This window comes from Leishmania braziliensis, chromosome 16 (genome assembly GCF_000002845.2).
Source record: "Leishmania braziliensis MHOM/BR/75/M2904 complete genome, chromosome 16".
In the NCBI taxonomy this organism is placed as follows: Eukaryota; Euglenozoa; class Kinetoplastea; order Trypanosomatida; family Trypanosomatidae; genus Leishmania; species Leishmania braziliensis.
Window position 1 is genome coordinate 150,476 of NC_009308.2, and position 14,932 is coordinate 165,407.

The 14,932-nt window shown below is 60.9% G+C and overlaps 4 protein-coding genes across 4 annotated transcripts; all 4 read right to left on the minus strand.

Moving 5' to 3' along the window:
* Positions 1 to 2: 2 nt before the first annotated feature.
* Positions 3 to 4,280, minus strand: LBRM_16_0460 (hypothetical protein; the record flags this gene model as incomplete). Its single annotated transcript, XM_001563599.1, has 1 exon — positions 3 to 4,280. A coding segment is annotated over one exon (4,278 nt), but the record flags the coding sequence as incomplete, so codon positions are not given.
* A 576-nt stretch (positions 4,281 to 4,856) lies between these two features.
* On the minus strand, positions 4,857 to 8,336 carry LBRM_16_0470 (hypothetical protein; the record flags this gene model as incomplete). The annotated part of the gene is made up of 1 exon (XM_001563600.1): positions 4,857 to 8,336. One exon carries the CDS (start codon positions 8,334 to 8,336, stop codon positions 4,857 to 4,859), a length of 3,480 nt encoding a protein of 1,159 aa, XP_001563650.1.
* Positions 8,337 to 8,834: 498 nt separating this feature from the next.
* LBRM_16_0480 (putative 60S ribosomal protein L21) lies at positions 8,835 to 9,314 on the minus strand (the record flags this gene model as incomplete). The annotated part of the gene is made up of 1 exon (XM_001563601.1): positions 8,835 to 9,314. The coding sequence occupies one exon, from the start codon at positions 9,312 to 9,314 to the stop codon at positions 8,835 to 8,837; it is 480 nt and encodes a 159-aa protein (XP_001563651.1).
* Positions 9,315 to 11,994: 2,680 nt separating this feature from the next.
* Positions 11,995 to 12,549, minus strand: LBRM_16_0490 (conserved hypothetical protein; the record flags this gene model as incomplete). The annotated part of the gene is made up of 1 exon (XM_001563602.2): positions 11,995 to 12,549. One exon carries the CDS (start codon positions 12,547 to 12,549, stop codon positions 11,995 to 11,997), a length of 555 nt encoding a protein of 184 aa, XP_001563652.2.
* Positions 12,550 to 14,932: the final 2,383 nt, after the last annotated feature.

The following is a 14,932-nucleotide window of genomic DNA, read 5'->3' on the forward strand; positions in this document are numbered from 1 at the left end:
CCACGTCGACTGACCATGCCCTGGCGGACGCCGCGCGTCGACCAGAGTTGCTCTACCCGGCGGCCGCCCTCGTAGACGCCAAGGGCGCCCGGCTCCCCGAGGGAAAGGTCCACCACCCCGAACGTGTGGCGGAGGGCGTGGTGGCGGTACGCCGCCCTCAGCACCCATGCGCGGGAGACGCGGTTGTACGCGTTGGTCGCGTCTAGCGCGACGAGCGTGTCGGCCGACTCGCTCGCGTACGTCTCCCGGATCTGGGCGACCGCCTCGGCGGCGTCGCCCCACACACCGAATTGCCATCCCTGGAAGATGTCGCGGAACGGCTTTTCCACCGCGTCCAGCGCGAGGTGCGAGGCGATTTTCAGCCACACCGACTCCGGCGTGATTGGCCGGACCTTCGGTGACCCCGGTTCTTTCAGGAACGGGTGGACGACGCACGCGCGGAGGCGGAACGCGAAGGACGCCGACACGTTCCCGGCGAGGATGTCTTGCATCAGTGCGGTCGTCTCCGCCAGGAGTGCCGCATTTTCGACCACGGGAACGAGCAGTTCTCGGGTCCATCCGTCGAGCCCCGGTGCGGCGGCTCGGCCGAGCCGTTTCAGCACCACGTTCCTGACCTTCTCCGGCTTTAGGCCGTGGGGAAAAGGTGTCTGTGGTGGGCACGGGTACCCCGCTGGGTCTTCCTGCGGGTGAAGCGCGCGGAGCTGGTCCAGTGCCTCGCTGGCGCGCGCGCGTGGGAGCTGTGCCTGGAACAGCGTGCGCGCCGCCTTTCCGACGGCTCCTAGCGAGAGTTGGTGGAGGATGCGGCGCGCACGGCGTTCCTCAGCGGTGTGCGCGTCTCTGGTGGGAAGGTGTTCCTCCGTGTTGGCTCGCCGTGTGGCGCCGGCGTGGCCCGTGTACGGCTCGTCTCTTTCTCCCTCCCTGGGCGTCTCGCTGGGTTCCTCTTGGTGGCTCTCGTCCTCCTCCCGTGCTGGTGCGCGCGGTTTGGCGAGGCGAGTGCGCACCAGCTCGGTAAGCGCCAGCTGGCGCTGGTAGCGTCCCGCGGCGGCCGCCGCGGTGTAGCCGAGGAGGGTGTGGCCGACCGCCTCGGCCCAGTGTCCCCATTCCTGCTTCCGGAGTGTCCGGATCGTGGCGGGAAACTCCTGCACCCACTCGGCGTCGGCCTCCGTGGGTCTGGTGCGGTGTCGTGTCGGTGGTGGCGGTGTCTCCGGAGTGGGCTCCATCCCTGCGTCCTGCCGGGGTGTGCTCTGCTCTGTCCGGGCGCGCTTCTGGTTGCGGACCGCCCTGGTGACGAACTCGCCGCATTTCCGGCCGTGTGCTCGTCGCGCGTTTCCGGACGCGATGACGAACTCGCCGCACGAGAGGCAACGGTCTACCCCGGTGGCCTTCAGCGCGTCCACCCTCACCACCTCCCTGGCGTGGGTGGTGTTAAGGTGGCTGGTCTGCTGTTGCCGGCGGGCGCGCGATGTCCATGTGCGCGGGCAGACCGGGCAGTGGATCGTCCCGGTCTGCTGTGCTGCCGTGTTCTCGCCGTGGCGAAATCGGTGCCGTGCCTCGTCGGAGGTTTGTGACACGTCCTCGGCGGCCTGGTCGGGCTCCGTGTGCACGCTCTCGGTCGTGTCGCTCTCCTCTCCCTCCCTTTCGGTGTCGGGTGGCTGGCTGGGTGGTGTGTGTGTCTCCGTCCGTGGCTCGCCCGACCTGGGTGCGATCCCGATTTCTCCCTCCTCTTGCTCCGCGGTGTCCGGGTGCATGCCGTAGGTTGTGCGGCCCCACGGGTCGCGTGACGGTGGCGGTGGCGGTGCTGTTGGCCGCGTTGGCCTGACTGGGTGGGTGCCTGTGTCCTCCTCGTTGTCTCCCTCGCCGGCCGGCTTGTAGGGAGCGCGTGTGAAGATCAGGGTGTCGATGGTGGCTGGGTCTGGCGGCGGCACGTCTGTGTCGTGAACGGTGCCGTCGTAGCGGTGCCATTGCTCCTTCCCATCTTCCCGGCACAGGACGTATGCGACCACGTGCTTCGACGTCGTGGCGCAGATCGCGGCGTGGAGTTTATAGGGGTTCTGGCTGAAGAGCGCCGTCGGGAGCATCACCTCCAGCGGCAATTCCGGCAGACCTACCGCTTTCTGGTTTCCAGCTGGCGGTATGACTGTGATTGCCACGGCTTCTCCGAAGAGAAAAACCGACAGTGCAGATAGAGTGGCGCCTTCGGTGCGGCAAGCCGGGCAGTGGTGAGGCAAGTTGGCCGATACGTGGCCGAATGCCTCGCTGATAGCGGTCGCCGTGGTGCCTGGGAGGCCGCCGGCCGGCGCCTCGTAGGTCACAGTTGCTATCTGTGGTTCTGGCTGTCCCTCTTCCGTTTCACCGCACCAGGAACAGTAGATGTCTTGGCGCGCCGTGGCGGCGAAGGCGCGTCTGATGGCGTCGTCCTGTGCCGTGAGTTTCTCCAGGGCCCATCCCGGTGAGGTGGGAAGCTGGAGGCCGAGTGCTCCGATCACCTCCCGCGCGGTGTCGGCCGTGGATCCGCGGAAGGCTCGGAGGAGAGTTGCATCGATGTCCGGGATTCCCGGCATCGTGCAGACAGCGGCGACGGCGGCCGTTATCGAGCACGACGGTCCGATTGTCGCCATACCGCCGTGGAATGGTGACATTCCGAATCGTCGTGGTGTTGCTCCGGACCCGGGGTGGCGCTCGCGAATGTGGTCCTGGACCGCCTTTTCGGAGTCGTTTGCGTATGTGCAACCGGCTCCGTTGACATCCACAGCTGTGCAGTAATAGAAGCTGCTGTGGATGGGATTCGCCCACTCGAAATGTCGCTTGAGCATGGCGGTGTGTCTGGCGAACAGTTTCCCAGCCAGATCGGTGTGCTCGACGATGGCTGTGTCGAGTGTTTTCGCCAGCTCGAAGGCTCCCTGGAGTTCATCGAATTGTGGGAGCCACGGTTCCGCGTTCCTTTTCCCGGCCGGGTGTGAGAGGCGTGCGTGTGTTGTGGCCCCTGTTTGCGTCTTTATATTAATTTTAAGGTCTTGGCTTTTAGCCCGCTCTCTGGGTGAGGAAAGTTCTTCCTCGGAAAATAAATAATTAGCATTTTTAGGTCCGCTTCCCAACTTTTCAACTGTGGGAGGTGCGGTGTTAAAAACTTTTTTTACCGGCATTCCGCCGTGTTCCTTATCGTTTTTCTTTTTTAAATAAAAGTCACGATCACCGTGACCTCGAAGTACGCCGTTTCTGACGACATCAGCGTATTTCTGAATTACAGCGTGGCTGCGCTGTCCGTTTGTTGTGGGTCTTGTTTCCACATTAACATTACGTTTACGGTGTTGGCTGTTCGCCCGCTCTCTGGGTGAGGAAAGTTCTTCCTCGGAAAATAAATAATTAACATTTTTAGGTCCGCTTCCCAACTTTTCAACTGTGGGAGGTGCGGTGTTAAGAACTTTTTTTACCGGCATTCCGCCGTGTTCCTTATCGTTTTTCTTTTTTAAATAAAAGTCACGATCACCGTGACCTCGAAGTACGCCGTTTCTGACGACATCAGCGTATTTCGGAATTACAGCGTGGCTGCGCTGTCCGTTTGTTGTGGATTTTGTTTCCACGTTTAAGTTATCGTTATCTTGTTGGCTTCTGGCCCGTTTTCTGGGTGAGGAATATTCTTCCTCGGAAAATAAATAATTAGACTTTTTAGGTCCGCTTCCCAACTTTTCAACTGTGGGAGATGCGGTGTTAAAGACTTGTTTTAACGGCATTCCGTCTTGTTCCTTGTCGTTTTTGTTTTTTAAATAAAAGTCACGATCACCGTGACCTTGTAATACGCCGTTTATGACGACATCAGCGTATTTCTGAATTACAGCGTGGCTGCGCTGTCCGATTGTTGTGGATCCCGTTTCCACATTTACATTACGTTTAAGGTGTTGGCTGTTCGCCCGCTCTCTGGGTGAGGAAAGTTCTTCCTCTGAATATAAATAGTTTAGTTTTTTTGGTCCGCATTCCCACTTTTCAACTGTGAGAGGTGCGGTGTTAAAATTTTGTTTTACCGGCATTCCGCCGTGTTTTTTTGTGTTTTTAGTTATAAAATAAGCGTCACGATCACCGTGAGCTTGAAGTGCGCCATTTCTGGCGGTGTCCACGTATCTTTGCGTGGTTAATTGTGGAATTTCAGCACGGCTTCGCTGTCCACGTGTTTCGGTCGCGGGGGTTCCTTCCCGCCACTTTTTTTGGTAAGGAGGGGGGGTGCCCGCAGGATTTGGGATAGAGGTCCTCCTGCCGGATTGTCCTTTGCAAGCGGATGGGTACATTGTTTGCACGCAAAAAAGGGCAAAAACGGAGCGGGAAAGCGACAATGAAGCACAGAAACTGATACTTATATAGCGTTAGTTGGAAGCCCAAGGGTGCCCAGGTCGTTGTGAGGGGGGTGCCGTTTTGGGGCGTCCCGAACCCCGTGTCATGGGGGGCGGCCTTGGGGGCCACCTTCAGGACACACACCCGCCCCCACACACAAAAAAAAAAAAAACAGCGCCATGGCGCACCCAAAATGTTGCCGGAAGACGGGTCCCGGAAGTTTTGCATACCAATAAAGTACAGAAACTGATACTTATATTTTTTTTTTTTTTTTTTTTTTTTTTTTTTTTTTTTTTTTTTTTTTTTTTTGGCACAGTGGCAGTATATAACGAGTCAGAGACGGGTACCTGTATAGTGTACCTTGTCTGTTACCTTTTACTATGGAAAAGTACTAGGACGCTAGGGGTTCTTATGGCACCGTCACTCGCCTTCGGCGGCCCACAATCCTGCTCAGGGCGGGTCTTGGAAGAGTTGCGTCCGATCGCTGTCGGGCGCTTCCGGGACGCGGGTTCGATTCCGGGTTCTCCTGCCATTTAGTGCGTCAACAGTCGCCTCGCCCAGTTGGCCCGCACCGCCTCGAAGACGTACGCGTTGCCTTCGTGAAGCGCCCGGGAAATGCAGGACAGCAGTTCCTCGAAGGCGGTTCGCGTGGAGAACGGGAAGTTGGCGGCGCCCGCGACGGCAAGCAGCCAGTGGAAGCTCTCCTTGTGGAGGCCCCCGGTCGACTCGAGCGACACCGGTGCAAACGTGGTGCCGGTCGCTGCCGCCCAGTCGCCCCACTTCCGCTTCTTCGCGGCGTGCGCCTGTTGAAGGGGGTTCTGCTGGGCGCTGCGGGCCCGGCCGGGGAACGTGATCACCACGTCCGTGGCGAAGGTCCCGCCCGCCGCGGCGATGCTCAGGTCGAGCCGTTCGCCGCTCGTGCTGCTCACCCGGGGCTCCGCGACCACCGCGAACCCGAGCCGTTTAGCCCACGCTTCGATGGCCGAGAGGACGTGGTTGTGACGCTGGATCCGCGGGCCTCCGGGGACCAACGGGCACACGTTCGCGTGCGCGTTGTCCGCGTCCGCCCCGCATGCACACCGCACCTCGGGACGGAGAACCCGTAGGAGGAGCCGCTGGCGGACGAGGACCTCGAAGGGGAAGTCGCCCAGGTGAAGCGCCGGGTCGGCAAGCGCGCGCGTGGCACCTGGCGCCGCGTTGGCCTTCACGATCTCGAGGGCAGGCTCCGGGAGGAGTGTTTTGAGGGCCTCGAGATTGTGTTGGTCCAACTGGTGCGTGTGTGTCTTCTGCGCGCCTTTCCGGCCTACGCTGTGCGCCGCGAAGCGCGAGATGGCCAGCTGCGACCGCAGCCCGCATCCGCCCATGGCAAGGGGGAGCCTGGCAAGGAGGGCGGCCGCGCCTTCGATCGGCGCGCCGCCCGCGAGGACCGACAACGTGTGGAGGACGCGGTCGTCGAACCATGCCGCGCTGTCGCGCAGCTCGTCGGCGCTGTGGGTCCGCAAGAGAAAGGTCAGGCGCGGCAGCGCCGACGCACGCAGGAGGTTCATGCGCGCGTGGCGTGGGAGCTCGTCCCCGCCAAGGGCGGTGAAGTACGCCTCGTACGGGCGGGTTTTCTCCCACACCCACTCGTCCACCGGCGCGCCGCTGCCGCGGAAGCCGGCGCCGAGGATGCGCACCACGCCGCTCGCCAGCGGCACCGCCACCCCGGCGACCGACACCGGCTCTGGCGCGGCGCTCTTCGACAGGTGGTGGCTTTTCGCCGGGTTGATGTCGAAGCCGGTGGCCGCGAGCGCCGGCCCCGCCTCGTCCAGGAACGCCTGGACTGCCGCCCGTGGGCCGACGACGGTCAAGTCGTCGAGATACGCCGTCACTTTGGCGAGCGGGTGTGCCGCCATAATCGGCCGCAGTGTCTCGGCCACGGCGGTGGCGAAGAGAAGGGGACTGAGCACCATGCCCTGGCGGACGCCGCGCGTCGACCAGAGTTGCTCTACCCGGCGGCCGCCCTCGTAGACGCCAAGGGCGCCCGGCTCCCCGAGGGAAAGGTCCACCACCCCGAACGTGTGGCGGAGGGCGTGGTGGCGGAACGCCGCCCTCAGCACCCATGCGCGGGAGACGCGGTTGTACGCGTTGGTCGCGTCTAGCGCGACGAGCGTGTCGGCCGACTCGCTCGCGTACGTCTCCCGGATCTGGGCGACCGCCTCGGCGGCGTCGCCCCACACACCGAATTGCCATCCCTGGAAGATGTCGCGGAACGGCTTTTCCACCGCGTCCAGCGCGAGGTGCGAGGCGATTTTCAGCCACATCGACTCCGGCGTGATTGGCCGGACCTTCGGCGACCCCGGTTCTTTCAGGAACGGGTGGACGACGCACGCGCGGAGGCGGAACGCGAAGGACGCCGACACGTTCCCGGCGAGGATGTCTTGCATCAGTGCGGTCGTCTCCGCCAGGAGTGCCGCATTTTCGACCACGGGAACGAGCAGTTCTCGGGTCCATCCGTCGAGCCCCGGTGCGGCGGCTCGGCCGAGCCGTTTCAGCACCACGTTCCTGACCTTCTCCGGCTTTAAGCCGTGGGGAAAAGGTGTCTGTGGTGGGCACGGGTACCCCGCTGGGTCTTCCTGCGGGTGAAGCGCGCGGAGCTGGTCCAGTGCCTCGCTGGCGCGCGCGCGTGGGAGCTGTGCCTGGAACAGCGTGCGCGCCGCCTTTCCGACGGCTCCTAGCGAGAGTTGGTGGAGGATGCGGCGCGCGCGGCGTTCCTCAGCGGTGTGCGCGTCTCTGGTGGGAAGGTGTTCCTCCGTGTTGGCTCGCCGTGTGGCGCCGGCGTGGCCCGTGTACGGCTCGTCTCTTTCTCCCTCCCTGGGCGTCTCGCTGGGTTCCTCTTGGTGGCTCTCGTCCTCCTCCCGTGCTGGTGCGCGCGGTTTGGCGAGGCGAGTGCGCACCAGCTCGGTAAGCGCCAGCTGGCGCTGGTAGCGTCCCGCGGCGGCCGCCGCGGTGTAGCCGAGGAGGGTGTGGCCGACCGCCTCGGCCCAGTGTCCCCATTCCTGCTTCCGGAGTGTCCGGATCGTGGCGGGAAACTCCTGCACCCACTCGGCGTCGGCCTCCGTGGGTCTGGTGCGGTGGCGTGTCGGTGGTGGCGGTGTCTCCGGAGTGGGCTCCATCCCTGCGTCCTGCCGGGGTGTGCTCTGCTCTGTCCGGGCGCGCTTCTGGTTGCGGACCGCCCTGGTGACGAACTCGCCGCATTTCCGGCCGTGTGCTCGTCGCGCGTTTCCGGACGCGATGACGAACTCGCCGCACGAGAGGCAACGGTCTACCCCGGTGGCCTTCAGCGCGTCCACCCTCACCACCTCCCTGGCGTGGGTGGTGTTAAGGTGGCTGGTCTGCTGTTGCCGGCGGGCGCGCGATGTCCATGTGCGCGGGCAGACCGGGCAGTGGATCGTCCCGGTCTGCTGTGCTGCCGTGTTCTCGCCGTGGCGAAATCGGTGCCGTGCCTCGTCGGAGGTTTGTGACACGTCCTCGGCGGCCTGGTCGGGCTCTGTGTGCACGCTCTCGGTCGTGTCGCTCTCCTCTCCCTCCCTTTCGGTGTCGGGTGGCTGGGTGGGTGGTGTGTGTGTCTCCGTCCGTGGCTCGGCCGGCCTGGGTGCGATCCCGGTGTCTTCCTCCTCTTGCTCCGCGATGTCCGGGTGCATGCCGTAGGTTGTGCGGCCCCACGGGTCGCGTGACGGTGGCGGTGGCGGTGCTGTTGGCCGCGTTGGCCTGACTGGGTGGGTGCCTGTGTCCTCCTCGTTGTCTCCCTCGCCGGCCGGCTTGTAGGGAGCGCGTGTGAAGATCAGGGTGTCGATGGTGGCTGGGTCTGGCGGCGGCACGTCTGTGTCGTGAACGGTGCCGTCGTAGCGGTGCCATTGCTCCTTCCCATCTTCCCGGCACAGGACGTATGCGACCACGTGCTTCGACGTCGTGGCGCAGATCGCGGCGTGGAGTTTATAGGGGTTCTGGCTGAAGAGCGCCGTCGGGAGCATCACCTCCAGCGGCAATTCCGGCAGACCTACCGCTTTCTGGTTTCCAGCTGGCGGTATGACTGTGATTGCCACGGCTTCTCCGAAGAGAAAAACCGACAGTGCAGATAGAGTGGCGCCTTCGGTGCGGCAAGCCGGGCAGTGGTGAGGCAAGTTGGCCGATACGTGGCCGAATGCCTCGCTGATAGCGGTCGCCGTGGTGCCTGGGAGGCCGTCGGCCGGCGCCTCGTAGGTCACAGTTGCTATCTGTGGTTCTGGCTGTCCCTCTTCCGTTTCACCGCACCAGGAACAGTAGATGTCTTGGCGCGCCGTGGCGGCGAAGGCGCGTCTGATGGCGTCGTCCTGTGCCGTGAGTTTCTCCAGGGCCCCCTGTGCACGATGCCTCTCCCCGCCCTCTCCAGCTTCCTCCACTGCCCGCTTTGTTGCTGGTGACCAGAGAGGAAAAGCGAACCCGAAAGGAGGAAGGGAGAGAGAGGGACGACCTCGCTTACGCTGAAGTCCTTAGTACGGCACCATCGCCTCGTAGTCGGCGACGCGGCGGGCGAGCACCTCCACGTTCTTGGGGCGCACGATGCCTCCCAGGCGGGAGCTCCTCTTGAGCGGAGGCAGCGCCTTGCCGGCCTTCTTGGCAGCGAGGTGGGCCTGGAACTGGTGCTCCTTCGCCTTGAACGCCTCCTGGCAGCGAGACTTGCGGACGTGCTCGAAGCGGACGCAGATGCGCTTGCGCAGGGTGCGCGTGCGGACCGGCTTGTTGATAATCACGCCAACGCCGCGGGGGGTCACGTTCCACACAATACCGGTGCGGCCGTGGTAGTACTTGTGCGGCATGCCCTCGCGCACCGCAGAATCCGCTACGACATCGACGTAGTCACCGACCTTGATGTTCGTCAGAATCGTCGACACGGACGGGACGCCGTGCTTGCGGAACTTCTTGGCGAAGAGGTGGCGGGTGCCGGACTTGTAGCCGTACGAGTGGACCATCTTGACTGTCGATCACGGGGAAGAATGGGGGTGTTCACTACGCGTCCCTCGACTTCAGGCGTGGGTGTGCGTGGAGGAAAGGAGGGAGAAATGAAAGGTGAGGAGTGGCGGGATGTCAATGCAGAGGACGTTAGCGGTGAGGTGCGGGCAGAAGCGTATGCGGAGTCCAAGGCACAACAGTGAGGATCAGAGAGCCACCAAAGTCAAAGAAAGGGGCAGTGACGATCAGTGGAGGAAAAGTAGCCGAGGAGGGGGGGGGTGCAGGACGAGGGCCATCCAGAACGCGCGTGTGTGGGTGGCCTTGGATGTCGTGTGAAAGGTGCTGGTGGGGGAGGCCGGAGAGCAGCAGCAACTTCGGAAGAAGAGAGCTCGACTTGTCGACGCGGTTTAGTTGTCGGCATGCAAGAAGAAGAACATACCGAGAGAAGGGAGGTGGCACAGGGCAGCTTACGAGCAGAGCCACGCGCACACGCGCATGTGTCCTGCCAGAACGAGGCTCCTTTTCCGGCGTTGAGTTCCTTTTCGCAGACTCGCTACTTGCGACTGCGTCCTGCATGACACTCACGTTTTGATTCGCTCGGGCACACGCCCATGAAGAGTTATACAAAGCTCGACAGCATCTTCACAGCGGTGCAGCTACTCCCCCTTCTCAGCAGTGGTGAAACTTAAGCCACCGCTCAACGCGCTTGCACGCGTGAATTCTGCGCCCGGGTGCCCACCCGTTCTCGCATGCGCACGTGTTTCTCCAAGTGGAGCTGGGCAGCCTATCAGCACACACGCGGAATGGCCTGTCGATTGGGGAAAGGGGGGAAACCAGAGGGAGGAAAGAGGAGCCAGGACAAGGAGATGCGTGCGGCGAGGGCCAAGACAGAGAAGACAACACACACAGACGCACACGCACACGCACACGAGGTAGATCGGAGAGGAGGGGTGCAACGAGTCGACGGAGTGTATCTTCAATGCAAATGGATAGAGGAGGAGCGGGAGAAGGTACAAAACCCAGCAGAAAACGCCACAGATGTGTAGCGGAGACAGACGCACCGACCCAAGAGAGGCGCTACGCCTTCTCCATCGCTAACACGCACGACCGCACAGGCGGCCTTGGCACGCCGCCAAAGAACTGCGCAACGTACGGTAAAGAGTGGCGCAGAGGAGAAGGAAAACATTAGGAAAGGAGACGAATGAGAGCGCGCGCGTGTGTGTGGGGGGAGGGGGAGGGGTGATGTACAGCACGGCAGAGAGAAAGAGAGACAAACGTACAGCTGAGAGCAACAGCTTCTCAGACCTGCGCTCACACCGTCACGGACTTCGCTTGCGTTGCCTGCAAAATGCGTCCTCGCGTGTGTGTGGGTGTGTGTCCTTTCCTCTTAACGCGTCGGCGTCTATGCCAGGCTGAGTCAGCACGGAGCGGCATGTCGCCAGCAGGACGTGAGGCAAGAAAGATGACAGAGGGCGAGCAAACAGCGAGGGAAAGAGCAAGAGAGGTCAGGACTTGGGAGAGGGGCAAACGACACTCGCAGGAAATTACGCAGAGAGAGAGAGAGAGAGAGAGAGCAAGCGAGTGATGTAGGGATCAGGCAAAAGGAAAAAGAGGGCATCCAAGCCGCATGCGCGAGAGACTGAGGCGGTGTGATTCCGTGAAGAGGATGATGGAAGGGGAGGGGAAAGCACGACTGAGAAGCAACACGCGGCGGGCACCGTTCTCTGTGAGGCAATCGAAGCGGAGCGACAGACGGCGCCACCTGAGGTAAAAAGGGGGTAGACGCCAAAGCGTCGAGAAGAAAACGAAACAAAGAGAGCCGCACCAGAGGGCCGAGGGAGAAGTCCCCCCCCGTCCGCCCGCCCGCCCCATCCCTCCTCCTCCCCGGAAAGGAAGGGGAGGACCCGAGAAGAGAGCACAACAGAATAGAGGCAGACGCGTAGCGGAACGCGCACGCGGCTCCGAAACACTGACAACAACACATTTTAAATACAATCCTCTACGCAGCCTCGCGCCTTCCTGCATCACTGGTGATTCACTTTTCCTTTGGTCTGCCCGTGGCTCGTCTCTCTTTTCTGGCTTGCACACGCTTCCAGGGTGCTGCACGGCGTCGCTCATTGGAGGATGCAAACACACACACGAGTGTCCCCTTCATGGAGAGAGCGGGCACTTTTCTCAGCCACTCCGCCATCCACCATCACACATCGGTGCACCCCCCTTCTCCCGAGCTCATTCCACACAGAAAGAGCCTCTGCTATAAGGAGAGCGAGAGAAGATGTCGGAGGGAGGGAGGGAGGGAGGGTACAAATTTGCCGGCGCACGAGAGAGGAAGAGGGGAGACACTTGCGCAACCCCAACGCACAGCCACGCCCGCCTCACATTGAATGCGTAGACGCCGCAGCTTCTGAGAGGAAAGACCGAAAAGAATCGCAGACGAAAAGACACAGGCAGAGAGACGGGAGAGAGGCGCAGAGTTGAAAACACACAGAGAAGGGAAGCGCGCGCACGAGTGGGTGGCTGACAGATTTTGAGAGAAGTAAACATGAATAGAAGGGAAAGACACACACACACACACACACGAGCAGCCCGTGTGCGAGACGTAGACAATAATGCGGATGAAGGCTGCACGAGCCTCCCCGAAAAGGAGAAATGGAAAGGAAAAGAAAGGCGTGGACGCTCCACAGGCCTACGCTCATTACTCTAGCTGAAGATTTCCACAAAGACAGCAATGAGGAAGCCGCCCGCCGCTATACAGAGGAAAATGAACCCCTCCACAAGGACGAAGCCCTGGTCACGCAAGGCCACCACCCGCGTCGCATTATCGTTCACGCACGTGTCTGTGAAAAAGGTAAATATCACCGTCGCGACCGAAGCGGCGAAACAAGCAAAGGCCACGAAGCAGAGCACCATGATGGAGCAGCAGATGCTGAATTTCATGCGTGAGTAGAGATGTGCGGCGGCCAGTAAACCGATAATGCCAGCTAAGCCGCACCCCGCCACGTCGAGAGCGGCGCTGGCTAATGCAGCTGTTTTGAACCCAGCGCAGGTGCTGTTGCGATGGTAGGTGCGGGTGTAGTAGTGCGCAGGCCCAACTGTGAACTTGGTCTCTTCGTACCACAAGAACATCACCCTTTCTGAGGGATGGCCGTCAATCATGGGCCCCTTCGTCCGCATGAGTGGGAGCAGCGCCGCACACACACCGCATGCTGCAAGCAGCAGCACGAAGATAAGCACGAGAACGCGCGTGCACAGCATTGCTGGAGGGCGCAGAAACCGTGTCTGTGGGTGACCGACTGTATCGACGGAAGTAAAATAGGCTCTTAGATCGGTGAGTATGAATAGTGTGAAGAGCTCGTCTGCTTTTCCCCTTTCCACGCTCTACTTGCCTGCGCGCTTCTCTTCAGTTTCTCCTTCGGTCTGCGTGCGCAACGAAGCCGCGACTGAGCGTTGATCAGCGAGTGAATGACACGCAAAGTTGCGGAGGTAGAGGGCGAGAACGACGAAAAAAAAAAAAAGAAGCGTGCGGAGCCTACGGTAGTTGAACCGAGTTGGAGATGAAGAGGCTATCCTGGTGTGTCGGAAGTGCAGAGACACCGTGAGCGCGGTAGAAATACGCGGAGCAAGAGAGGAGTAAGGAGGAGGACGCGGAGAACAGATGCAATGAGGAAGTAAATGAGTGATCGCCACGTGAATGCATTAGAAGAGAGAGAGAGAGGACTGACCGCAATCGCCCGTGACGTGAAAGAGCGAGTCAGGCATGAATAAGGGAGAGAAGAATGCAAAGGAGAGGCGCAGTCTTCTCTGTCGCCTCTCCTTTGCTCTCTTCTCTTCGCTGGCTTTGCAACCGCAACTCGGAGAGAGAAGGAGAGTGTGAGGAGCGTCAGGTAGAGCGACGCGAGGACACACACGCGCACAGAGCCACATACACTTACATGTGGCCATTATGCTCCCTTCCCCTTCCTCCGCCAACCCCTCGTATCCTGGCTTTGCTTGTTTGGAGGGCGAGGGGTCACATACCCGTCAAGTACGGTAGGCAACGCGGAAGAGAAGAGGAGGAGGAGAGCGGAGAAGAGGTTACGTCAAGACAAGAAGGCGGGGGGGAGCACAGCGTGTGTCCCATCACAAACATGTGGCTGGCACGCCTCTTTAAGAAGAGTGACGAGTAAAGAGAGAGAGAGAGAAAGCGCAGGCGCAGCACCCTGAACACACCTGGTCCCATTCAAATCGATGCTGAGGAGAAAAGGAAAGCTGGCACTGGAAGGAAGCAGGGTGGAGGTGCGGGGCATCGTACGGAAAACTAATTTGGCGCCCGTGATTTGTCTCGTGCGATAAGCGAAAATAAATAAATAAATATATATAGTGAATCTCCGAGAAGGTCCTTATACCTCCCCATCACTCTCGCGAGATGGTGCCGGCGACCAGCATCCGTGTGGGAGAGGGAAGTGAAAGAAGAGCAGAGCGACCTCAACGTTGTTCTCTCAAAGCGCAACACGGCGCACATGTTCGCGGGGGGGCAGGACGAGAGCAAGGCAGAGAGAAAAGCGAATGAAATGAGGGGTGCGCCCAACGAGAGAGAGAGCCACAATGCTGCTCGGCATTGTGGCTCGTTGGGCGCGAACAGAGGACGCAATGAAAACAAACATGAAGCCCCACAGGCGATGGCCGTCCAGTCGGCATGCAGAAAGCGAGAAGGAAAAGAGCGCCTCGCGTGGTGGAGCCTGCTGAGGAGTACCTGGCGTAGCTGGTCGGCATCGACTCGCTTACGATGAACCCTAGCCAAGCCAATAGTGGTGCCAAAAGGGAGAGAGAGAGCGTGGCTGGTCCCCACCCCCACCCCGCTGCGCGCGCTGGAGGAAAGAGAGAGACGCAAACACACGTTGACGGAGATGAAAAAAGCAAAGGACGAAGGAAAGACTGGCGGGCCTCGCGCTGTGCTGAGTGCGTCGTCTCTGGGATAGGGAAAACTGCAGAAGAGAGCACCACGGCTGTGACCCGCTCCCCTTTTACACACCAAGTTTACGTGCGCCGGGAAAGAGGAATTCGAGAGGGCGGTGACCCCGCCACGTCAACGTTCAGCTCGAACACCCACACCATCACGGCCCCCACACCACACCACAGCAGGCTGCACAGAAGTCCACAAAAGAAAGTAATGGACGCTACCGCCGGTCCATCGCGGACCTCGGAGCTGGGAAGATGAGGGGAGGCGCATCAGTCGCCCTCGACGGTGTCTCCCGTGTAGCACAGGTGATCATCGACCCAAAGAGAGAGCACTCTGAGAGGGTGCTTGGAGACCTTCCGGTCTGGAGAGTCGCTACACACCACAACACTGTTGTTCGCGAGCGTTTGGGAGAGCACTTCGGAGGCGCCGTGCATGTAGCCCCATATGAGCGCAGGAAGGCGCATCGCCGGATCGCGGGCAGGGATGAGGCAATACATGAATCCCTTCACCAGCAAGGCGCCTACCAACTTTGCAAAGACAGTTTGGCTCACTCGTGCTGGGCCAATGGTTTCCACAGACACCAGCTTGGAGGTGTTTTTCAGGCCGTTGAGATACCTCTGCAGGTCAGCAGCAGCCAGTATCGCTATGGCCCCACCGAGCGAGCGCCCCGTGACTAGGCTCTGGTACGTGGGGTTCCAC